The sequence below is a fragment of the Hippocampus zosterae genome, chromosome 14 (genome assembly GCF_025434085.1).
Source record: "Hippocampus zosterae strain Florida chromosome 14, ASM2543408v3, whole genome shotgun sequence".
Classification (NCBI taxonomy): domain Eukaryota; kingdom Metazoa; phylum Chordata; class Actinopteri; order Syngnathiformes; family Syngnathidae; genus Hippocampus; species Hippocampus zosterae.
The window spans coordinates 1,584,748-1,609,590 of NC_067464.1; the positions used below are offsets into that span (position 1 = coordinate 1,584,748).

At 47.2% G+C, this 24,843-nt stretch overlaps 1 protein-coding gene across 2 annotated transcripts; it reads left to right on the forward strand.

Moving 5' to 3' along the window:
* The first annotated feature begins 193 nt into the window (after nucleotides 1–193).
* rps6ka5 (ribosomal protein S6 kinase, polypeptide 5) lies at nucleotides 194–15,913 on the forward strand. Of its 2 annotated transcripts, XM_052085529.1 has the most exons (17): nucleotides 194–818; nucleotides 4,978–5,049; nucleotides 5,151–5,369; nucleotides 5,972–6,087; nucleotides 6,184–6,285; nucleotides 7,364–7,447; nucleotides 7,550–7,653; nucleotides 7,741–7,891; nucleotides 8,986–9,147; nucleotides 11,432–11,557; nucleotides 12,319–12,452; nucleotides 12,536–12,629; nucleotides 13,658–13,828; nucleotides 13,932–14,123; nucleotides 14,319–14,478; nucleotides 14,992–15,155; nucleotides 15,244–15,913. In XM_052085529.1, the coding sequence occupies exons 1-17, from the start codon at nucleotides 749–751 to the stop codon at nucleotides 15,553–15,555; spliced, it is 2,433 nt and encodes an 810-aa protein (XP_051941489.1). In that variant the 5' UTR covers nucleotides 194–748; the 3' UTR covers nucleotides 15,556–15,913. The 2 variants fall into 2 exon arrangements, with proteins under 2 accessions (XP_051941489.1, XP_051941490.1); XM_052085530.1 differs by lacking the exons at nucleotides 194–818; nucleotides 4,978–5,049; nucleotides 5,151–5,369; nucleotides 5,972–6,087; nucleotides 6,184–6,285 and having other exon boundaries at nucleotides 7,429–7,447; nucleotides 7,776–7,891.
* The last annotated feature ends 8,930 nt before the right edge of the window (nucleotides 15,914–24,843 follow it).

Genomic DNA, 24,843 nt, shown 5'->3' on the forward strand with positions numbered 1-24,843 from the left:
GATAAAACACACACATAGTTAATTGCATATATAAATATGTAAAGCAATTGTAATAATAGGCCTTATTTCTATGTAATTATTTTCAATAAATCTGTAAACTAACGTTTTCACTGTGATATCTCTCCTTCCATGCTTGCATGTGTGAGTATGATCGGGTTGTGATGTGTTGTGTAATTAAGATGATAACATCAGTAATAATTGACCGCTCTTCCACGTTTTTATTAATCAATTTAATGTAGTTACAAACGCATTTTAATATGATTTATGATGTCACTAAATCATAATACAGTAATTTTCATCCTATCAAACATGAGTCAACTGAATCCAATTGACTGAAAATGTATTTTATGGGACTTAATTTTATTTCAAGGAACTTCAGCACCGGAGCTCGTACAGTTCTGACGGAGGCGGGACTTGCCTGTCGTCAGTTTTCAAACATCCAATCAAAGAACGAGATTTTACGTAGCAACACCAATGAGCACCAAGGGGCTGCCTGGTTGCGAAGGTAGAGGCAAAGTAGTGTTTCCACTGACTGACTGCCTGGCTGGCTGTGCTGGCTTCATGTTGGCAACCGAAGTGGCAACATACGGGCACGTAAAAATGTCGGTGCCGTGTGTGATAAAACCTTTAAGTTCGTACCAAGGATTATTTGTTTAATGTATTATTTTTTTATCCTTTTCGGTCAATCGAACCTCGGAACCTCGCCGGGAATCGACGATCTGAACTGGAGCCCAAAGAAATCATCACAATGCCATCGCCGATGGAGGGACCGTCCAGAGAGTGTGACCTCTTTACGGTGAAACATGAGCTGAGGAACGGTGAGAGTGCTGCGTTAACGCACATATTTTTCGGCGGGCTACCGTACATGTGTCAATAGGGAGTCGTCCTCTTCGTTGAAGCTACTTAAACGAGCAAAAAAAGAGGCGGGGGTTAGCGGAGCGACTGCCTCCCCACCAACTGCACTGCCTCTCGGTGACTAACGTTACCTAAGCATTCAACTCACTCCGGAGCTATGGCTAATAAACAAAGCTAACTTAGCCGGCTAAGGCAACCACAATTTACCAGCTGCTTGTCGTGCCAATTGGCCAGAATAAACCGCAAACAGTCGTCGACTGAATAAGTCTGACCCCGTTATTAGCATGCCCACCCAGTTGTCTGTACGAAGTCACGTCAAAACTTAAAGAGGTCGGGCACACTGCTCAAAAGACAGGCGATCTGTCAAAAGAGGAGCCGAGCTAACGTGCTTGGTGTCATTAAAAAAAAAAAAAAAAAAAACATTTATTAAGGGTATTTTAATTATTTACGCATTAGCATATTAGCTTTGACCACATAAAAATGGTAAATTAATGTATTTAAAAACTGCAATAAATAAATACATAAATACACGAATGCAGTGGACCCCCGGATACTCGCGGTTTGGAACCCGCCAGTTGTCCTCTGGGCGCTCCAGAATACGAAAATTGCAGAGATTTTCTGACTAGGCCAACAGTCGTACCTTTATTTGTGATTTTTATTTTATTTTTATTTTTTAGATACACATGGTCACTTGGCACGCTTCTTTGTTGTTGTTTTTGAGCGTGAACTCCAGTGACAGTAGAAAACATCACCATCGATTCACATTGGTTCCCTTAGCGCAGAGGTGTCAAACTCAGGTCCCGGGGGGCCGCTGTCCTGCATGTTTTCCAAGTCTCCCTGTTGCAACACGCTTGATTTAAATGATCAGATCATCAGCAAGCTCTCATTTGGCTTATATCAGTTGGCGGCGGTAATGGGAGATTAAGCTGCTTTGCCAAGTGCCAGTTGCTGCGACAGAAGAAGAACAAGGATGGCGTAGTCGTGATTTTGGACATTGTATTTCCAGTTATGTTATATCTAAGCATAAACACGATAGAGTGGGAATAGCAGTGTCCATCAGATACTAGAATTCAAGATTGAAATGGGGAAAAGGATTAACGGAGAGTGGTAAGTGTTTACGGGGAGATGGTACGCTTGCTTAGATTGTACTTCAAGGGTTAAGAGTTTACAAGTTAGTCATTTTGAAAATAAAGCGGATCAAGTACTGGAAAGTCGATAAATATTGTGTAGCATACAAATGATGGGGTTTTACAGAATTTAGTGGACTGTTGGAGGGAAGGTGATAGAATGAATGAAGTGGTAATATCCAATTAGATTTGGACATAGAGATTTATACAGTCCACTTTTCAAGCTGGGGACACACAAGTCAGGGATCTGTCAATGTGCAGAAGAAGACACGTTGTTCTCTGTCTGTACGGAAACACGGGCGCATTATCTCATTAATATTCGCTTCCTTCATTAATTCCAGAAATATCTCAATTTCTTTGGCGCCCCTCAAACATGTCTTCCTTAATCGTCCGCTGCTATTTTTTTGTGACGTACATGTGACGTCATATCTGCTCAAAACAAAAATATGCGAGGTGGTGTGCGGGCCTGACATTGTTTATTTGCAAAACCTTTTTCCATTGCAGGGCGGCCCGGTAGTCCAGTGGTTAGCACGTCGGCTTCACAGTGCAGTGGTACCGGGTTCGATTCCAGCTCCGGCCTCCCTGTGTGGAGTTTGCACGTTCTCCCCGGGCCTGCGTGGGTTTTCTCCGGGTGCTCCGGTTTCCACCCACATTCCAAAAACATGCGTATCAGGCTGATTGGACGCTCTAAATTGTCCCTAGGTGTGAGTGTGAGTGCGAATGGTTGTTCGTCTCTGTGTGCCCTGCGATTGGCTGGCAACCGATTCAGGGTGTGCCCCGCCTACTGCCCGGAGACAGCTGGGATGGGCTCCAGCACCCCCCGCGACCCAAGTGAGGATCAAGCGGTACGGAAGATGAATGAATGAATGAATGAATTTTTCCATTGCCAAAATTCGCATTTTACTTTGATCAATACGCTGAAAAATCCATCTATATTGGCCGCTTGACGGACAAAAAATAATGACACTCAACTGTTCCCCTGCCAAATTTTTGGAATTGTCATCAGCCTTCAAGATTCCAAGTCGGTCAGGCCCTAGTTTTTGAGGAGCAGAGCAAGTTGCGTTTGGTCGTGCACCTCCGCTGCGGGTCTATTAATAAACGCAGAGATCAAACTCGGCCTCGGCGGGGCGAGCACGACAACGGCGTTATGTAATGCACACTCCTGACCCGGCAGTCGGTTGGGGAGTGTGTTTGGGGGGGGGGGCGTTTGTGGTTGTATGCCCTCCCAGCCTTGTCACGTCTAGTCGGAGGCACTCAAATCGCTCCCTGGGGTTCAGGCGTTCACGACGATATGCACACTGAGGCACGATCATCCGGCTGTGCGGGGACATCGTGAGTCGCAGCGAAGACCTCACAGATTGGACGCTAATGACCCTCCTCTGGTTTAATGTGGCGTCCTCCTCCTCCCCCTCGTGTATATTTCCAGTGGGTGTGCAGAACAAGCGTGCTATTTATGTAACATGTTTTGTTTTTATTTTTTTTATAAACATTGCACACATTTTTTGCAGGTCAACAAACTCGGAAGGCGCCCGAGGGGGTGCTGTCAGTGCGCCGCTGCTTTTTGTTTTTGCCACTCACTCATTCATTCTGTCATTTCAAAGCACTCTGACCGTCGGAGCGGGCTCACTTCTTCATATTGCACAACGTCGCATTCATACGACCAATGCGCTGATGTTTCACCATTTATTACACATGAACGTCCCCATCTTCTTTATGATAATGATTATTATTATCATTTGTGTATTTTTAGTGTTAATTTGTCGAGTTTAGACGGATCTCATCGGTTCGGCAGATACTGAGCACTTTATGGATTCACAAAATAAGACATAAGTTGAGTTGAGATAAATCACTACAACCATGCAGTTAAAAAAAATGAAATAGATTGGATCGGTTGTTATATCTTCTGAATGGATCAGTGATTTGTTATCTTTTTTTTTTTAAACTCACTGATCGCTTATTGGCCTTTTATTTGCTCCTTTTTATGTCTTCCATATCTTCCGGGCCGCTTGATCCTCACTAGGGTCGCGGGGGGTGCTGGAGCCTATCCCAGCTGTCTCCGGGCAGTAGGCGGGGGACACCCTGAATCGGTTGCCAGCCAATCGCAGGGCACACAGAGACGAACGACCATTCACACTCACACCTAGGGACAATTTAGAGCGTCCAATCAGCCTGCCATGCATATTTTTTTGGAATGTGGGAGGAAACCGGAGCACCCGGAGAAAACCCACGCAGGCCCGGGGAGAACATGCAAACTCCACACAGGGAGGCCGGAGCTGGAATCGAACCCGGTACCTCTGCACTGTGAAGCCCACGTGCTAACCACTGGACTACCGGGCCGCCCTTGTCTTCCGTATCCCAACGGGGAATCCCCAAAATACGGGTATCATTATAAAAGCCAGCAGCTTTTTTTTCAACGTCCGAGTTCAGATCAAGACCCCCAAAATACTGGCCTCCGATTGATCCATTGCTGTTCGTTTGAGTAAAATAATCGGCACAGGGCCCTTGGGGGGTGGGTGCTGGTGGTGTCACATTGACCTATTCATATCTGTGCTAATAATGTAATACAATACAATACAATACAATACATGCTGATTTATATAGCGCTTTCACAACAGCGGCAGCTGTAACAAAGCGCTTTACAAAACAGTTAACATAAGGTAATGAGTAATAATGATGCAACGTTTGACATATCATTGAAAAGCTGAGATCTTTTTTTTTTTTTTTTTTTTTTGCTGAGATTAGACCCAAACCTCATTTATGCAAGATGGGTCACTGTGACTCATTTGGCTCTGTGGGTCCATTATAGCACAAGTCACACACACACACACACACACACACACATTCAAAAATGAGGTTCCTTGCTCTCCAAATGGTTGCTCGTCTAAAAGCGAGCGCGACAAGAAAGACTTTGCTGCCGTCTCTTTTACATCATGTCCGGGTGATACTTTGTAATAATTTGTGTGTGTGTGCCTTTGTGTTTCTCTGTGGCTCGCAGCCAACTTGACGGGCCACGTGGAACGGGTGGGAATAGAAAACTTTGAGCTGCTCAAGGTGCTTGGCACTGGAGGTAAGTCCCCGTTGTTGATGCTAAAGCTGATTTTCGTGTGTGTGCGCCGAACTACGTCCCCCTTCTGTCCTTTTGTCACCCCCCCCCCACCCCCCCGTCAGCGTACGGCAAGGTGTTCCTGGTGAGGAAGGTGAGCGGCCACGACGCGGGCAAGCTGTACGCCATGAAAGTCCTGAAGAAGGCCACCATCGTGCAGAAGGCCAAGACGGCGGAGCACACGCGCAGCGAGCGTCAGGTGCTGGAGCACATCCGCCAGTCGCCCTACCTCGTCACGCTCCACTACGCCTTCCAGACCGACACCAAGCTGCACCTCATTCTCGGTGCGTTGCCAATTTTTTGTTGTTACGGACACGGGAAGCTCGACACCGAGCAACGCGGCCAACAATCATCGCAAAAAAAAAATAATAATAAATATTTGCGGCGGCCCGGTAGCCCAGTGGTTAGCACGTCGGCTTCACAGTGCAGAGGTACCGGGTTCGATTCCAGCTCCGGCCTCCCTGTGTGGAGTTTGCATGTTCTCCCCGGGCCTGTGTGGGTTTTCTCCGGGTGCTCCGGTTTCCTCCCACATTCCAAAAACATGCGTGGCAGGCTGATTGAACGCTCTAAATTGTCCCTAGGTGTGAGTGTGAGTGTGAATGGTTGTTCGTCTCTGTGTGCCCTGCGATTGGCTGGCAACCGATTCAGGGTGGAGCCCCGCCTACTGCCCGGAGACAGCTGGGATAGGCTCCAGCACCCCCCGCGACCCTAGTGAGGATCAAGCGGTTAGGAAGATGATAAATATTTGCCCCACAACAAGTAATTTGGACTCAGCGCTGCAATGGAAAAACTTTACCCCCCCCCCCCACCCTCCCTCCCTCCAGTGCTCCCCAAACGCACTCTCCAAATCCCAAGGCATTCTTATGACTACGATTGACTTCCGCAGATTACGTCAATGGCGGCGAGCTCTTCACGCACCTGGTGCAGCGGGTGCGCTTCAAGGAGCAGGAAGTGGCGCTGTACAGCGGCGAGATCGTGCTGGCGCTGGAGCATCTCCACAAGGTGACGGCGCACCGGCGCACCGGCGCACCGGCGGCGCCCGTCGCGTTGTTTGTAGTTCTTAGTAACGGCATCCCCCCCCCCCCCCCCCTGTTGCAGCTCGGGATCGTGTACCGCGACTTGAAGCTGGAAAACATATTGCTGGATTCAAACGGTCACATCGTCCTCACAGACTTTGGCCTCAGTAAAGAATTTGATCAGGTTTGTTGTTTTTATTCTGTGATTCACATTAGAGTAAGAATCGGAGTGAAGTTTTTTTTTTTATGTTGGGGGGGCGGGAGAAAAATGAAAGCCACTGATGCCGCACGATAAATCAAATGAATGTCAACTAGTTCAAGGGTGCATCCCGCCAAAGCGGTTCAGATAATGGATGAATAGTAGATGAAACACATTTTTTTTCTTTTTATTTTAAAATATCGTAATCCCTCACTAGAACGGCTTTCACAGCTTTGCTGTTTCATGGAATTTTTTTTTTTCGTGCAGTTAATTTTTTTTTTTTTTAAACCGTGCTTTGTGTTCTGCATCCTGATTGGCAAAGGGAATTGAAGGCTATTGTCAAATTTCCTCCATGACAAAACCCACAATGACGACGAAACGTTCTGGACAGTGACAGTATTTCGAAAAACTGTGAGTTGTTTGCAAGAAAACGTTGACATTTTTAGTTATTTTATTTTTCCGGTGCAAAGTTTTCGTCTTTGTTTTCGTTCAATACAGTATGTGTTGTGTACATCATAATTGTAAAAAAATAAACTTCAGATTTCATTGATCACGGGTTCTTTTTGGAACGGTACAAGGAAATTCCTGTCAATTAAAACACTGACTGAGTTCCTCAATTTCACTCCAGGCACAACTTGATACTTTTTTTTTTGTTTCCGAGTGAAAAAAAAGTGTTTTATGTATAGTTGTTATAACTCTTGTTGGTCCCAAATTTTTCTAATAATTAATTTGCCTTTTCATAAATGCATTCATTTATCAATTTTGTGACATTGAATAACCTTGCTGCATTGTATAAAAATATTTTGGTGTTTTTTTTTTTCCATCAGGTAGCCGGTCAATTTTCTTCCAGATACATTATTAAGAAATATTTAGTTAAATTGCTTTTATACAACTGATATTTATTTATTATACAATACTGTACATAATTTCGCACAATGTTTGCAAAATAAAACAATATACACAAACGAATAAGATCTCCATCGTTACATTTATATGCAGCCTGAACAATCTGAGCGATAGCAGCTGATTTAAATTAATTTTTTTTTTTTTTTCACGGAAACAGGTGGATCGAGCCTTTTCTGTGTGCGGCACTATCGAGTACATGGCTCCTGAGATTGTGGAAGGAGGCGAGTCCGGACATGACAAGGTGACTTTGCTACCTTTACCGCCGTGATTTATGCTAACTGATGCTCGTACACGCCAAGAGCGCTAGCGTCAAACGTGTGTGTGTGTGTGTGTTTCCTCGCAGGCGGTGGACTGGTGGAGTCTGGGCGTTTTGATGTACGAACTTCTGACCGGCGGCTCGCCCTTCACCGTCGACGGTGACGAGAACTCGCACACAGACATCGCCAGGTGCGAATCGACTCCTCAGATGACTTGTTTTTCCATCAACCGCGCGTATCGTCCACTGAAACATCTGTCTGGCTCCGTCTGCCCCAGGAGGATTCTAAAAAAAGATCCTCCTTTCCCCAAAGACATGGCGCCACTGGCCAAAGACATCATCCAGCGGCTGCTCACCAAAGATCCCGAGAAGAGGCTCGGCTCAGGTCCAAACGGGGTGGAGACTGTCAAGAAGCATCCATTTTACCAGGTCCGTGCTGCCATCTGTGGCAGAGAGCTGGGCCATTCTGCGACATTGAATCTGGATTTTGATTGTACCTTGACATGGTGACAAAAAACAAAAAAAATCAATTCTAATAGAGGAAAAACGATGAATGTGCCCAATAGCGCGGTGTGTGTTTGCAAATTTCTGCGTTTTGAAAGTACCCCGAATGCCCTGTGTTGCTTGTCCATCAAGCGCGCGACATGATGTGATTCTTCCCTCGCTGAGCGTGCTTTAAGCAGTAAAAAATAAAATAAACTAACACTAAACAAACAACAAACCGAATTACACACATTGTATGTTTAAACCCAAGACATACTTTGTTTTAGAAACTTTGTCAGCGCTAATGCTAGCAGTCAATAGGAACTCTGTTTATTTATTATTCATTCATTCATCTTCCGAGCCGCTTGATCCTCACTAGGGTCGCGGGGGGTGCTGGAGCCTATCCCAGCTGTCTTCAGGCAGCAGGCGGGGGACACCCTGAATTGGTTGCCAGCCAATCGCAGGGCACACAGAGACGAACAACCATTCACGCTCACACCTAGGGACAATTTAGAGTGCTCCATAAAACTGCCATGCATGTTTTTGGAATGTGAGAGGAAACCGGAGCACCCGGAGAAAACCCACCCAGGCCCGGGGAGAACATGCAAACTCCACACAGGGAGGCCGGAGCTGGAATCGAACCCGGTACCTCTGCACTGTGAAGCCGACGTGCTAACCACTGGACTACCGGGCCGCCCCTGTTTATTTATTATTTACATTTCATATTAACTACTTAATTTGAGATTCAGTTTGGTCATTTGGGGGGTGGGACAAGAGACAAATGGCATTTTAGGGGTTACTCCAAGACCTCTTGGGTAGTTTTCAAACTTTTTTTATTTTATTTTATTTTTTGCTTTTAAGATTTGGTCTCAGGACAAGTAAATTTAGTCAGGAACCACATCTTTTAATATTTTGTATATGGATTATTTAAAATTTGATGGGAGGGACATAAAATGTCCTTCAATTCTAGAAATGTCAAGATGACCACAGATGGAGTCGCTCACATAGAATTCCCCCCCCCCCCACCTTACACCCCGCAGAAGATCAACTGGGAGGACCTGTCGGCCAAAAAGGTGCCCGCCCCATTCAAACCGGTCATCCGGGACGAGTTGGACGTCAGCAACTTTGCGGAGGAGTTCACGGAGATGGACCCCACCTACTCGCCCGCCGCTCTGCCGCAGAACTGTGACCGCATCTTCCAGGTGGGACACCAATCATTCTGGTTATTTTTAATGACTCGGCGGAGGACTCCGCATGACCTCACTCTTGTTTGGTACAGTAAATTTCAGTAGAAAGTGACAATAAACAGTTGATGCCTCTTTTTTTTGAAGAGTTGTTCAGGATGTGACAAAAGTGGTGCTTTTTTTGTGGAATGAGTTGAGTTAGCTACTACCATCTAGCACGTCGGAGTAAGAAAATTGTCACGGCAACAGCTTCAGCAGTATGGAAAAAAAAGTGTGTCACTGAAAATACTTTTTCTTTTTTGGGGGGGACAGTGTGCCGCGAGATTTTTTTTTCTTGAGCTTTGGAAACAATAGTGACTCTCAACTGGTGCGTTAGCGACCCAAAAGTGTGTCGCTAACCCATTTTGGGTGAGTCGTGGACGGCTCGTAAAAATCAATAAATAAATTCATTTTAAAAATATATATAGGTGTTAGTATTGCGAGTTTTTCAGAACAGGAGGGGTGTACCAAGTTCTCACATAGAACATACAATATTGGGTCAGGAAGTGTTTCCGGTGCGCTTGTCAACAAATGCAATGCAGCTTGGCCCTTGGCTAGCATACGCCATAGCTAGCAAAACGCTTTTGGCGGGATCCCAGGGTGAAAGCAGCGCTCAAGAAAATGGACGCACGAACGCGAGTCTCCTTTCCCATGTTACATTGTCACGTCACGACACCAAAAATCGGTCAGCGCGCACTCCACCGTGAATATTTGCTCCTCTCGTGCGGAATGTTGATTCCCGTTCTGCCTTTTGCGACTATATTTGACGCGCCGCGCCGCAATCCAAGTCGAGTGTCAAGTTGTGAATGTCCTCAAAAGCTTGCTGTAAGTCAACACGCGTCTGTGTGCGGGGCCCGTCGCCATTCACGCCGCTTCAACGAGCCTTTCATCGGCGTAATTGCAGCCGCCCGCGGTTTGCCACATTGAAGCCGCAGATGCGAATGACTATTTTTGAGGGCTCGGCTTTGAACCGTAATACGGGCCATAAACTCCCCACCGCCAGCTGATGTGCGGGCGTTGCAATTTCAACTCTCGATTGCCTTCTGGATGCTCGAGCCGGGCCGCGATCAATAGACGCATTAGCTCGGCTTCTCTGATGGAATAAAAGGTGGCACTCGTGGAGCGTCGCCGCGTCTGCCGCGGTGACGCCTCCCGTCTTTGATTGAACGTTTTTCTCTCTCTCGGCCCGCCTGGGGAGGGGGAGGGGGTCTTACCGCGCGCCCCCCCCCCCCTCCGCCCCACCAACGGTGCCTCACAAAACAGAATTAAAATTGTATTAACAGCGCCAGGCTGCGACTTTGACAGCAATCGAATTTTCAAGCCCGGCAATTTGGGGCATTTTATTGACGCAGCCATCCTTCCGTCCATCCGATGCCGTCACTCGCGCACGCCGCAGCTGTGTGTGGCTCCGGAATCCCCGCAGTTGGAATGAAGCGGTCGTCTCTTCACAATGAGCGTTGGTACAGCAACAACACGCCAAAAAAAAAAAAAAAAAGGAACAGCTGGACAATTTCCGTACAGAATTGGGGTGATTATTAGACTGGCGATTATTATATCTCCAGGGAAGGATGGACCAAAATGTCACTGGTTGAAACATACAGTGGAAATCGCTCAAGTTGTAGACCTGCCAAAAAGCTGTCTGGAGAAATAGGCCAAAAGTCCAACAAAACTTCACGTGTGAGCTCATCAAAATCTCTTGAGGTTTGAACTCAGGTTGCAATGAAATGGGACAGACACAATCCGCCCCAAGAAAATTGACCAACAAAGGGATACAGAACAGGAGTCCGCCGGGTTGCCTTTTACAGTGTCCTGTTTTCTCAGATAAAAATAAAAACGTAAGCGATGGTGAGAACATAAAGAAAAAAAAGCCCCTCCAGACTGAGCTCTTGTCACACATGAATATACACGACACACTGATGAGCACACGTGGCGGGGGGGGGGGGGACATTACGGTCCAACCTGCAGAGGGCAGGCTTCACAGCCAGCAGGGTGCCACCACATCCCATTCTCCAGCGGCGCCATAACATGCTAAGTCGTCTCACACCGGGACAATTCAAAGTCTTCAATCATCTTAGTGTGTTGTTTTGCATGCAAAGCAGCTTCACATACGTTTTACCCTTCAAGTTTGATCTTTTGCAGTGGCTATCGGTTAAAAAACGTTTCTGAAAACATCTCATTTGATGTTGACGAAGAGGTTTTGACGGCATGTTAACCCCCCTCCCATTTGTGCATATTTGTGTGGCTTAAAAAAAAAATTTTTTAGGGGTACTCTTTCATGTCCCCCTCCATCCTGTTCAAGAGGAACGTGTTGATGGACGACCCCGTCCAGCTGTGCGGTGGCTCCGAGCGGCCCGGGTCGGTGGCAGTGGCCCGCAGCGCTATGATGAAGGTACGGACGGACGGACGGACGCATTGTTCTGAGCACGACGACGCAGCTGCACATTCTTTGCGGCTTCTCCGTCGCCACCGACGATGCGATCAGTTCATTTGCGATGGCTTTCTTGCTTCCTTTTTGCATCTTGCTGGGAAAGGCCATTCATGTCGGCTTGCTCTGCCAGCGGATGTGAGGACTTATTCAAAACATCCAGCCGCAGCCGTCACGCTTGCCTGGTCCTTATTTTTTCAAAAAAATAAGGACCAGGCAAGCGTGACGGTTTTTTAAAGAAATAAGGACCCGGTCCTTATTTTTTGAAAACACAAGGACGTGGTCCATAGTTTTTGAAAACACAATGACCAGGTCCTTATTTTTTGAAAACACAAGGACGTGGTCCTTAGTTTTTGAAAACACAATGACCTGGTCCTTATTTTTTGAAAAAATAAGGACCAGGAAAAAATAAACAAAACTAGTTTTTTTTCTTGCACATTTCCAACAATAATTACACCACGTTACACTCCCAGTCGATCAATGCTTCGCCAGGTCGGCGCGCTTTGGAGCGAGCTTTCGCCTCATCGGCTTATGAGCCGCGCGAGTCGCTGAGAGCCTGGGGGGTTCTTTCATTAAACGGCCACTCCCAGAAGCCTTGTTTGCAAATGGAATACTTTACAGTGTGGAGCCTTACAAACGCCACCGAGCGTGTTGTCACTCGCGATGGGAGCCTATTGGAATGTATTTTCCTATATTGAAGATTTTCCGGCTCTGGCTTGCGGCAGGACTCGCCTTTCTATATGAGCTACGAGATGGACCTCAAGGACAGCGCTTTGGGCGAGGGGAGCTTCTCCATCTGCAGGCGCTGCACGCACAAGAAAACTGGGCAGAAATACGCCGTCAAGATAGTCAGCAAGCGGTACAAAGTTCACGGAATGGAAAACCCCTCCTGGTTTCAACGGATGTTGTCGTGAGCGCTTCCTTTTTGTCTTTGGCCTCCAGGATGGAGGCGCAGACTCAGCGGGAAATCGCCGCTCTGAAGCTCTGTGACGGCCACCCAAACATTGTCAAGATGCACGAAATTTACCACGACCAGGTGCGTCCGCCTCCCACTTTCACTCACTGTGACTCTAACCGGGCATGTGGTTGCGTTCGGCAATAATCATCATAAACAATTGTCACACCACATCCGGCCCACATCTGCAAGTCTGAAGCCCGTATCTCACGGAGCTGCGAAGATTTGTGCGCGGCCCGATCGTTAGTTTTTCGTCAGGTTTCGTTCAAGTTTGCAAAGACGTCTGCCGGACATTGGGAAACTCCATTAACGGTTGCAAACAGCTTTTTCTCGTCGCCGCAAAGATATTTTGAACATGTTCAACCTTTGAGGGCAACAAGAAAAATGTTTGTAAAACCCTCCTGGGTACCTCCGATGAACTCCAAAGCAAGCTCAGATGTTCTAGTAGGCTTTCCCTGACCTCATTTGTATACTTTGTATTCCCGTTAGGGCGGCCCGGTAGTCCAGTGGTTAGCACGTCGGCTTCACGGTGCAGAGGTACCGGGTTCGATTCCAGCTCCGGCCTCCGTGTGGAGTTTGCATGTTCTCCCCGGTCCTGAGTGGGTTTTCTCCGGGTGCTCCGGTTTCCTCCCGCATTCCAAAAACATGCGTGGCAGGCTAATTGAACACTCTAAATTGTCCCGAGGTGTGAATGTGTGCCCTGCGATTGGCTGGCAACCGATTCAGGGTGTCCCCTGCCTACTGCCCGGAGACAGCTGGGATAGGCTCCAGCACCCCCCGCGACCCTAGTGAGGATCAAGCGGTTCGGAAGATGAATGAATGAATGAATGAATGTATTCCCGTTATACATCGCAAACAAAACCCTTTTTGTTAAGCAGCTAACCCTTACCAGCTGATGCGTTGTTTATTTTCCCACCACTGTCGGGAACAGACCGCGGTTTAGCACCGGCCAACTCCACAATTAGCTTCTCGTGGTCGGGTGGCATTTTTATGGCTTTACACAAAGAGCACAAAAATGTATTTGAGCGAAAAATGTGCGAGCAGGTGAATTTGTCAAAGATGACTTATTGATGTTTTTTTTTTTTTTTTTTTTTTTTGCATTGCGGCAGATCCACACCTATCTGGTCCTGGAGCTGCTCGGCGGAGGGGAGCTGCTGGAGCGCATCCGCCGCAAGCGGCACTTCAGCGAGACGGAGGCCAGCGGCATCATGCGCAAGCTGGTGTCGGCGGTCAGCCACATGCACGACGTCGGCGTGCTGCACCGGGATCTCAAACCGGAGGTAGTCGGCACACAAACAAGTCCCCCAAAAAAATGAAGAAATGACCCCATTGTGTGTGTGTGTGTGTGTGTGTGTGTGTGTGTGTGTAACCGCTTTGATGAAGAACCTGCTCTTCACTGACGAGAGCGAGAGCTCCGAGATCAAAATCATCGACTTTGGCTTCGCTCGCCTCAAGCCGCCCGACAATCAGCTCCTGAAGACGCCGTGCTTCACCTTGCAGTACGCCGCGCCCGAGATCCTCAAGTACGACGGCTACGACGAGTCGTGCGATCTGTGGAGCCTGGGCGTCATTCTGGTGAGTGGAGACTGGGTACCCGCCCCCCCACCCCCAAAAAAAAAAAATAGCGTCAACCGTGACCCATTCTGTCGTTTCAAGGCAAAATGCACGTGAAGGCCAAAGCGAAGCCGAGCATCCGTCGAGCAAAAAAAGTGTCTGTGCCCCCCCCCCCCCGTTGTCGCGGTGTGTTGAATTTGACGACGTCGTTCGCAGTACACCATGCTGTCTGGCCGGGTGCCTTTCCAATGTCAGGAGCAGAGCCTGACCCACACCAGCGCCGAGGAGATCATGAAGAAAATCAAACAGGGGGACTTCTCCTTTGAAGGCGAGGCCTGGAGGAACGTGTCGCAGCAGGCCAAAGATCTCATCCAAGGTGAGAACAGACGGCAGGTTTTGGCGGCCCGCCGTCGTCAGCGTTCCGACGTCAGGCCGCCTCCCCCTTTTTTTTTTTTTTTTTGTAATGCGGGTTGGGGCGGCCCGGTAGTCCAGTGGTTAGCACATGGGCTTCACAGTGCAGAGGTACCGGGTTCGATTCCAGCTCCGGCCTCCCTGTGTGGAGTTTGCATGTTCTCCCCGGGCCTTCGTGGGTTTTCTCCGGGTGCTCCGGTTTCCTCCCACATTCCAAAAAACATGCGTGGCAAGCTGATTGAACACTCTAAATTGTCCCTAGGTGTGAATGTGAGCGTGGATGGTTGTTCGTCTCTGTGTGCCCTGCGATTGGCTGGCAACCGATTCAGGGTGTCGCCCGCCTACTGCCCGAAGACGGCTGGGATGGGCTCCAGCACTCCCCGCGACCCTAGTGAGGATCGAGCGGTACGGAAGATGAATGAATAATGCGGGTTGCGGGATTTGCCGCTCCCGACTTTAACCGTGTGCCGTCCCGCAGAGCTGCTCACCGTGGACCCGAGCAAGCGGATCAAGATGTGCGGCCTCCGCTACAACGCTTGGCTCCAGGGCGACAGCCAGCTGTCTTCCAACCCGCTCATGACGCCGGACATCCTGGGCTCGTCCACCGCCTCGGTCCACACTTACGTCAAAGCTACCTTTAACGTGAGCTCGCCTTGACGCCCGCCATTCGCTCCTCGAACCGACGCTAATCCCGTCCGTCCGCCGTTGTCCTCCCCCGTTGCGGCGGCAGGCGTTCAACAAATGCAAGCGGGAAGGCTTCCGCCTGCAAACGGTGGATAAGGCGCCGCTGGCTAAGCGGCGGAAGATGAAGAAAACCAGCACCAGCACCGACACGCGCAGCAGCTCCGGCGAGAGCACCCACTCCTCGTCGTCCTCGTCGCAGTCGCAGGAGAAGAGCTTTGCCGAGGGGAGCCACCAACCCGCCGAGGGCACGCCGGGCACCACGCCCGTCGGCACGCCCACCGCAACCGACTCGGGGCGGCAGCAGGAGCAGCAGGAGCAGCCGGCGCCTCCCGCCTTTAACTTTTCCGACGGGAAGTGACCACTCTCTTTTCTCCTTTTTTTTTTTTTTTAAATTGCATGACAAGCATGCAACAAGGAGCAGCAACCTCAATATCAAGCAAACCTCCTCTAGCAATAGCTCGTCACCACGTAGATACAAAAAACACACACACACACACAAACATAAACTCAAAAACACACACACATACACAAAGACTGCAACACATTCACACACACACACACAATCAAGGACAGGACCAGGAAGGAGTTGTCACAGGGCAAAAAAAAAAAAAAAAAAACAACGCAAGGGCTGCCCTCCTGTCCCGACATTTCCAGCTTGTAAGCCCCTCCCCCCAACCCCAGTCTTGCGCGATGGTCCCCGAAAGGTCCAAAGGAAAGCCTGAGCCACAAGGGAGGAAATACGAATGCTCGGTTGCATCGTGGGTCCACTTCCGCCGTCTTCGGCGAGCCACGTGGGTATTTATACGCCATTTGTACGACAGATTATTATTTATGATGGGATGTATTGTTAACTTATTTATGACCCGGAGGCGAGTATGTGTGGAGATGGTGACGCTATTTTGTGCACCGTACGACGTGCGTCTACGCTCGAAAAGACTGTTTTGCAAGAAGTCGTTTTTCCAAGAAGTCATTTGTGGACGATGGTGGATCCCCCCCGCCACCCCCCCCCCCTTTTTTTTTTTTTGGGTGCAGAGAGAGAGCATTATTGCTAAGTGGCAGAGTTAGGTTAGCGTCACTAACTTGAGTGTCTTAGCAGTGTAACTCGATTTTGTGAGGTGCGGCCGAAGAATATTTGGCGGATGTCACTCGACCCGCAATTGAGTATCGTGCGAGTACAGCGCAGTCGGAAACGCGACCAGATTGTGACTCGGCGAGCAGGTCGCATTCTCTCGGAGGCAGTTTTCGCTCTACCGTAACGTCGATTTGTTTGCCGGCGTCCTCGGTCCGCGTCGAAGCCGACCAACCGCCGTTGTCGATGATCCGAATGCGCAAAGCTGCAGCGGCCGGAAAGGCAGCATGACTCCTTCGTTTGCGCGGCAAGTCTCGAGTTGTAGAATTTCCAAAGCTATGCATGCCAAACCCCGCCCCGCCCCGGCCCGGCCCGGCCCTCGCGTCCGTCGTCTGTCCGCTTGCGTTTCGTGGAGTTTCGTTTGTTGGTGGCAGTCGCTTTTCCAAGTCTTTCGTTCGGATGCAACCAAAGCGCGATACCACCGCTGAGAATAACCTCGAGATACAGTAGCCGCTCCGTCCTCTCTCTCTCGTGTGATTTATGCAAAACTGGTGTTTGTTTTGTCCCACTGCGCCCATCATTTCCCGTTTTGCTTTGAACTATGCAGCCCCCGTTTTGTGACCAGTTTAAAATATTTCGGGGGGGGGGGGGGTCTTCGTCGTCTTTGCAGCGCGACAGCAGCCACTTACGCCGCGTCATTCGGAATCCGCAGCACAACAGACCTACAAAGCTCTCCTTGATCTCACTGCCACCCCCCCCCCCCCCGCCTCTCACCACCCCACCCCACTGCCCTCCACCCGCCAACCCTTCTTCTTTTGTTTGGGTGTATTAATAGCTGAAGTGGAGCACAGCGGAAGAGAGTGTCCTACATCGAAAGACCCCCCCCCCCCCCCAGCCCCCCGACTCCCCCGCCCCCTGGAGCCAGGCACTATTAGCTGATGTGCACCACTTGCGTTTGGTGCCAAAGAAAACACAAGCCTTCTTGTATCTTCACATTCATCCAACGACGCAAAGAGGTGGTCCACAAACTCGTTGAGCACGATCCATCCATTATCCGTGCCGCTTGACCTCACGAGGGTCGCGGGCGGTCATCATTAATCGATTAATCGATTAATCATTACTGATGTTCATTGATGTGGAAACGCAGCTCATATTCACTATTGCTCTTGTGGACGCAGATCTGCAACACTTTATTTCTCTCGGTCTCTGCTGGTGTTCACGTTTTCAAATAATCACGTCTGCAACATTCCGAGGAAATCACAGTGTCCCATTTCCTGGTGAGGTATTCACGAGAGGGGTTTACTATTTGTTGTGCACGGTGGCTTATAATCATTAGTTAACACCCTAAATACATCCCCAAACTATGATCCATTTTGCCAGTTACAGCTGTCCTCTTAAGCTTGTGGTATCGGTACTTGATATCAGTTTTAATGACTACTCAAGAGTTGAGTACTCGTACTGGTAGCGCTCTGTAACACGTATGTCGTCTCATTTTGACAAAAATACGGCGCATCTAAAAAGTCTGTTCTGCTTCGCACCAACACTCGCTTCCAGCGGGGATAGATATATATTTTTAAATTAGACCAAAAAAGAACAAGATTAGAAAATATCTCATCATCCCCATAGCCCAGTTTCCCATTCTATGGTTATCATCACATTTCTACTTTTCCTTCAATGTAATTGAACTTTATATGGATTATATTATATATTATATGCATAATAACTTTGTATGCAGTGATCGCTGGGTGTCTTGAAAGGCGCTTATAAATCAAATGTATTATCATTATTATTATTATAAATACAGTTGAGTTGAAAAAAATCATGCATTCATCATTTACATGAAATTCAACCCAAACATTAGCAAAAAAAAATCTTACAAATTATTCCTTTTCTCTTGTTATCATCACACTGACTTTTAGAGGTCCCACTGTACTTTATTGCCCCTGGAAATTGACGTATTTCAATATCAAGTCAAACTAAACTGAAAAAGTATCATTTTGCAAGAATCGCCAAATGAAAAAAAAAGACACTACTTTTTGTACAAAAGCTTAACCAGTAAATTCCTTCTGGAAGAGACTCGCGGTTGCTCCGTTTTCCCTTTTGGTTTTCCCCCTTCTCTGTGTAAAGAAAATGTACTGTAGCAGTCAATCCCTTTGAGATGCGACACTTTGCACTCTGATGATTTTTTTTTCTTTTTAATGGACTATCTGTCACGTTCGACTTCATTTGCATCAAAAAGAAACTCCACTAAGGGTTTTTGCTTTTTTCTTTATCGAACTTGTGGTCCACTGTGAATCTTTTGAGGCCTTTAGCCTAGTGGGAAGTAAATCATATGTCCTTTTCTTCTCAAGAACGCAATCGTACGTTTGTTTGCTCATTTAGTCCATTTATTTTTGTTGTTGTTGTTGTGTTTGTTGTTGTTGTTGTACAGAACTTGCTTTAAAAAAATAATTTTAAAAAAACAGGTAACGCGGTGTGTTGTTCTAGCAAACAGCCGCCAGATAGCAGCAAAACACACGTGGAAAGATCTCAAGAGTATTTGTTTAAAAAAAAAGAATAAGAAAGAAAGTGACTAAACTACTGTAATAATTGTTGATTGATCAGTTCGTTGTCTGCGGTTGTTTTCTTCCATTGTTTGATGTGAAAATATATTTATATTTATTTTAGACCTTTAAGGTCCCGGGAACTATTTGTCACGTCACAATAAAATGTTCCTTTGTGTTTACTATGTTTGTTTTGTTTTTTTTAAGTCATTTTCGCACGGGGGTTGGGAGTGGGGTGCTTGGACTGATGAGTTTGTGCATTTGAATGATCGATTGAAACTCCAGCTCTAATTTGGGCATTTTAAAAATATACAGTATATATTTGTTAAAGTAAAAAAAACCACAAAATAATGTTTCCCATTTTATTTAGCATTTACTAATAAGTAAAATATTCGCCCAGTGTCACACAGAAAGACTACTGATGAAACAAAGTAAGTTGTAAATATAACATAATTCGGGTAGCAGTTTTGTAGAACTTGAAATGGACTTAAGAGGGCGTACTTTATCCAAGACAACTTCACTCAGATCGCAATTAAAGTATGATATATACAGTATATGGCTGTAAAATGACGTAATAAACCCGGAAATGCATGATGCATTGTACATTACGTTGATTCACTTTAAAGTGTTTTTAATAATCGTATACAAACATGCACCTGTTTCCTTTCATTATATTGTATTTAACTCTATCCAGTATAGTAATTTCAATAAACTAGGATACGGCGTCCATTTCATCCCAAACTGGAGTGCTATAGTAAAATCACATAACATCGAAATGTGCTCATTTCCGGTTTAGAGAGGAAGTTGTCATCAATCAGAAAGTAAGTGGCAACCCTTTTCGGTGGTCTTTTCTCAATTTGTCTTCTCTGTTTTCACGCCCTTGTGATCTCATGAAACATAATCGGTCGTGTTAAAAGTACGAATTTTGTGTCGACTATAATCCAGGCTCCCCAACTTTCACGTTTATTTTGACTTTCTCTTTGAATGTACAGTGTGGTGTAGCGCATGGACATCGTTTGCATTCATTGGCTTTTGACTCGGCATGATATTTGAGTTATAGTTTGATTGTTTTGTGCCTTCTACTACCTTTTTTGTTTGTTTGTTGTTGTATGAAACTGTGTATACAACGGTATCTCTAAAAATACAGTTGAGTTGAGTAGCCTGTTGCGTGCTTGTGCTAAAACGTCACTTGTGGTAACCCTAGCGGTGGCTAGAGTAACCACACCCGCGATTCCTCAAACTTCCAGGTTCAGAAACTCTCGGAAATGAGCAATTAAAACCTATTTTTAATCGAACTGTGAACTGGACAACTTGAAGGAAGTGACGAGTGTGGTTTACACATCATATTACCAACGAGGAGATGAATTTCAGCCGACTGAAAAATCCTTTGGAATCTGACCAAGGATGTGTCGTCAGGTTCCAAAGATTTTTCAACGTATTTGCAAGACGTTCCGACGTCTTTATCTTTGCCAGTCAAAAACGTTTACTCCCTATCGACAGCTCCACACTTTGTAAATACGCAATTGTCCTTACGTCAGTGTGTTCCAAAGGCTATCATAGTGTTTGGAGTGTGTTACTCGTGTGTCACTAGCTAAATGTGTCCATTTAGCCAGCGACACACGAGTCGCTGGCTAATGCTGGCTAAATGTCTCCATTTAGGCAGCATTTTTTTTTTATAGCTAACCTAATTCGGAGTGTGACGATGCCTTTCTGCATTTATTTGCTGACAATTTACACCGTACGATTGCCGTAGGTTGTGTCACGGTTTCCCACGTGTTGATCTGACTGGTTGCAATTTTTGCTACTGATGGAATCCTGTCCGTCGTCCTTAAATGTGAGGCCTACTTGAATGGTGCTTGAAGCAGCGTTTTGTTTTCAAGTTCTCCGGCCTTTATTGCATTCCTTGAATAGCAGTTCTCTACTTTGTACATTTCGAGTTGTACTTTTTTGTTTTTTTCTTCTCTTATTTCACTTTATTTTGTGGTCTCTAAAGAAGATACGTCCATGGAGAAAAGGTCACTTCAAATTGATATTAATTTCACGTCATTTGGAGGAAGAATCATGATCAGGATATAAAATGGTGTCTATTGCCAGTTTTTACTTTGGACAAACGGCGACTGTCGCCGCACTTCCACGAGCGTCTGCGCTAATTGAGTGGTGAGCAACTCATTTTACACACTCTGCCCGCGTGGCTTCCATTAATGCGGTCAAGTGTCCAAATGGAGGCCGGCCACTCCAAACGCTATCCGCTAATCCGCCGAGCGGGAGCCGGCGAGCTATTTCAAATGTTTGCTTTTTTGTACCATTGCGCTTCTTGATACAGCAAACCTGTTTGAATTTTTGTTTGAAATCTCCTCGGCCTCGTTCGTGTCGACGTTTTTGGACGGCAAGATTTTGTATTAGTCTTCCATCACGGTTTGGTTTGGGGCCGCCACAAAAAAGGACAAAATCCGACTTCAACGGACAGTTAGGACGGCAGAAAAAATCGTTGGCATCGCCCTACCCACTCTTGAGGACTTGCACACTGCAAGAATCAAGACAAGGGCACGGAAAATCCTCCTGGATCCCCCGCACCCTGCCCACCACCTTTTTCAGCCACTCCCCTCAGGCAGACGCTACAGATCTATGCGTACCAAATCCAGTAGACACTTAAACAGCTTCTTCCCTCTAGCCATTAACTCCTTAAACAGTCACTGACATAGTCACTCTTCTTGCACCACAAAATGGTATTACAAAACTACTGGTATACTCTAAAATGGTTCAATGATTTTGTTGTTTACGATGATACTAGTGCAGCGTGTTATACCGGAGACAAATTCCTTGTGTGTTCTACATACTTGGCCAATAAAGATGATTCTGATTCTGATTCTGAACTGACATGGATTGAGCCAAACTATTGATGAGCCTCGCGTGACGGTGTTTTGTTTGGGTTGAATGATGGAACCGCTGAATGCATTTGTTTATGTAACTTGAGTTTGCGCTCGTATTCGTCCTTCAAGCACAGCGTTGACGCTTTATGCCCCCCCCCTGTTTTAAGCGCCCGATTACAAAGTGGGCACCAGGATTTTTGCTCTGTTCAGTATTTGTGTGGTTTGAAGTGCTTTTCGGCATCGTTCTGTATTTTTTGTAGTTCAGTATTTTTTTTTTTAGGACTTTTTTTTTCTTCACTAGGAAATGTGTCTGTTTACTGGTGGTGGTGGTGGTGCTGCGATGGGGGGGCGTTCTCCCCGAAGACGGCACTGAAGTGCTTGCTGCTCCTCGGAAGTTAAGCGTTTCCTTTTGTTGCCCCTCCAATTTTTGACTGGCCTTCCCCCCCCCACACACACCCCCAGCATCGAGCTGACTCACCATGCGCGCGACCAGAACACCCCCCCCCCCCCGGCCCCCCCCCCACAACCACCCAAAAGCGATTGGCATTCCTGGGGGCCACCAGTGAAGAGGCTTTAGAGGGGAAAGAGGGCGGGTCATGGCGGTGGGCTCCTGGGTGGCCCCTTATTCGGCATCCCGGAGGGGGCGGCGACGATGTCTTCTTAATTGACTGGGCATCCTCAGCAGAGTGCAGGAATTTGGGCGAGGGGCGCTGGGGGGGGGTGAAAAAGTGAAGGATGAGCTCGGAGGAAGCCCAAGCGTCGTCATCCGGCTAGCGGCTAGCATTTGATTCCACTTGAGTGGAAGGCCCTGAAGTTCGCTGGCCGAATGCTAATGCTAACACATAGTGGGAAATACCATAGACGTGCTAACAAATCAAATCTACGTGGCGGTGTTATTGGGGGGGGGGACGGAACGATTTTGAAAATTAGTCCAATCGCGTTGACCTCAATATGGCCGCTTGCCGTTTAATATGCGAATTTCTTTTTTTTTCAAGGCACACCGACCCTTGAATTTTTTTTTTGTAAACAAAATAAAATAAATTTTTGAAAAAAAATAAAAATAAAATTGTCATTTCAGGCAGGTACTTGGGTGGTGCTCCCTACATTCCAAACCAAGTGGTGGGATGTTTTGGATGTCGCATCTTCCCTTCCCATGTGCAGCCTTCACCCCCCCCCCCCCCCCCCAGGTATCCTCACCCTAATCTCATAACATGTGTACCAAATTAGCATGAACCATTGTCATCCCCTGCGCACCCCCCACCTCGGTCACCTTGAGTCAGTCAGGTCAGGTCGGGTCTGTCGTGTTTGGACTTCCCACACACACTGCCGTTGCCATGGTGACAAGGACAGACCCCTCCCACCCCCCCAACACACACACACACACACATGTATTCCCACCCTGGGAAACGTATCCTTACAGTAGCATAGTAGGCTAAAGTGTTGAGCAAAAAAAACAAGCCTCACAATGCTGCTGCCAAGAGAACGAGGGGGGGGTGGGGGGTCCAGGGCCGGATCTGGGTGGGGCTCTGAGAACCAAATGTGGAGTGGTAACGGAACCCGGCCACAACCTACATTGAAACTCTGCTCTGGGTTGAAAACCTCATTTGGAACCCGAATGAGAAAACCAGACGTTAGCTTGAAACCCTCAAGCTAGTTTTGAAACCCCGATCTTTGCTCAAAACCCAAACTTCAAACCCTGCCTTGACACCCTAACCAGGCCTTTGATTGTGAATTTGAAACCCAAACCTTTGCTCAACAGCCCCTAACCCCGCCTTTGAAATGCGCTAACAATTTCTTCTACGTTAGCGTTAACGCAACGAGAGGGGGGGGGCGGTGGGAAGGAAAAGCTAAACGTATGGAAAGCTAAATTAAAACGTGGGCTGGGGCTAAATAAGTGGCCCATTGTCGCCAGCGAGCCGCCGCCGCCGCCGCCGCTTGCATGAAAAGAGCGCCAGCCAAGACGCAATCGACGAGCGTGGAAAAACAAGTTTTTGTTTTCCAGCCGCCTGGCGAACGGGCGAGGAAACAAAACAACGAAGGACGTTTTGCATACGAGTGCTCTCCATATCGGTCCCGACGTGACGGGCGGAAAGGGGACGCGAGGCGGCTGCTGTTCCCCCGCGTCGGCGTTCAATCGGCAAAACTACACCCGATGAAGTTTTTTTTTTAAAGGGTCTCGGCTCATGTGATCGGTTTCATCGTTTGGGCCCTCACGACACAAATTAAAGTTTCAAGATAATTGTACAAATTGTGGTTTCAAATGAGGTGTTCAATATCAAATTAGGGGTTGGGTTTCAAATGAGGGTTCCAAACTAGGTTTAGGATCTTAAATTGGTCTTAATTTTTTTTTTTTTTCAGATTCAGATGTGGCGTTTTTAAGGGGTCATCCGACAGGGGTCATCTGTTTAAAATTTGGGTTTCAAACGATGCATCGGGTTTCAAATTTGGGGCTAAACTGGGATTGGGTTCCAAAGTAGGTTTTGAGTTTCAAATTAGGTCTCAAACTCGGTCTTGGGGTTCACATTATGGTTTCAAACTAGGGTTAGGATTCTAAATTGGGGTTAGGGCTTCAAATTGGGATTTCGAGCTAGGTTTTGGATTTTAATTTGGGGTTTTTAAACGATATTTAGCATGTCAACTGAGGGGTTCGGTTTTCAAAATAGGAATTTAAACCGTGGTGAGAGTTCCAACGAGGGTTAGTGTGTCAAATGAAAGTTTCTAATAGGCCCACACTTTCAATTTTTGGCTTTTTAATCAGATGGAGATGTGAAAACGGATTTTTGAACAGGGGAAAAAAAATGAGAATGTCTCGTGTGTTGCCTCCTCTGCGGCAAACCTCGGAACGGAGCTGAAAAAGAATGCGCTCCACATTTCCGGAAGGGAAGAAAAAAAAAATGTGAAAAGCTTCCTTTGCGATGCCACTTGAAGTTCGTTCGCATCGACGTGGCCTTGATGGAGATGGTCCCATTTATTCCAGAAGGTGGCACAATTGTGTAGGCGCTGGTCCGCACCGCGCTGCACCTTTCATTGCTAACAAGAGCGAGGTGAGTGAGGAGGGGGTGGAGGAGGGGGGGGGGTGCGCGCTTGTCCCTCATACGCCTCCATCTTTGTTGCGCGCCGCTTGACCCGCTTGGCCCCGAGGCACTTTTGATAAGTTGCCAAAA

Excerpts from the sequence above, each read along its gene's own strand:
- rps6ka5 (XM_052085529.1), top strand. The coding sequence starts at position 749 with ATGCCATCGCCGATGGAGGGACCGTCCAGAGAGTGTGACCTCTTTACG. Across the intron at positions 6,286-7,363 it reads TCAGTAAAGAATTTGATCAG|GTGGATCGAGCCTTTTCTGT; the intron begins GTTTGTTGTTTT and ends TCACGGAAACAG. Across the intron at positions 13,829-13,931 it reads ACCGGGATCTCAAACCGGAG|AACCTGCTCTTCACTGACGA; the intron begins GTAGTCGGCACA and ends GCTTTGATGAAG.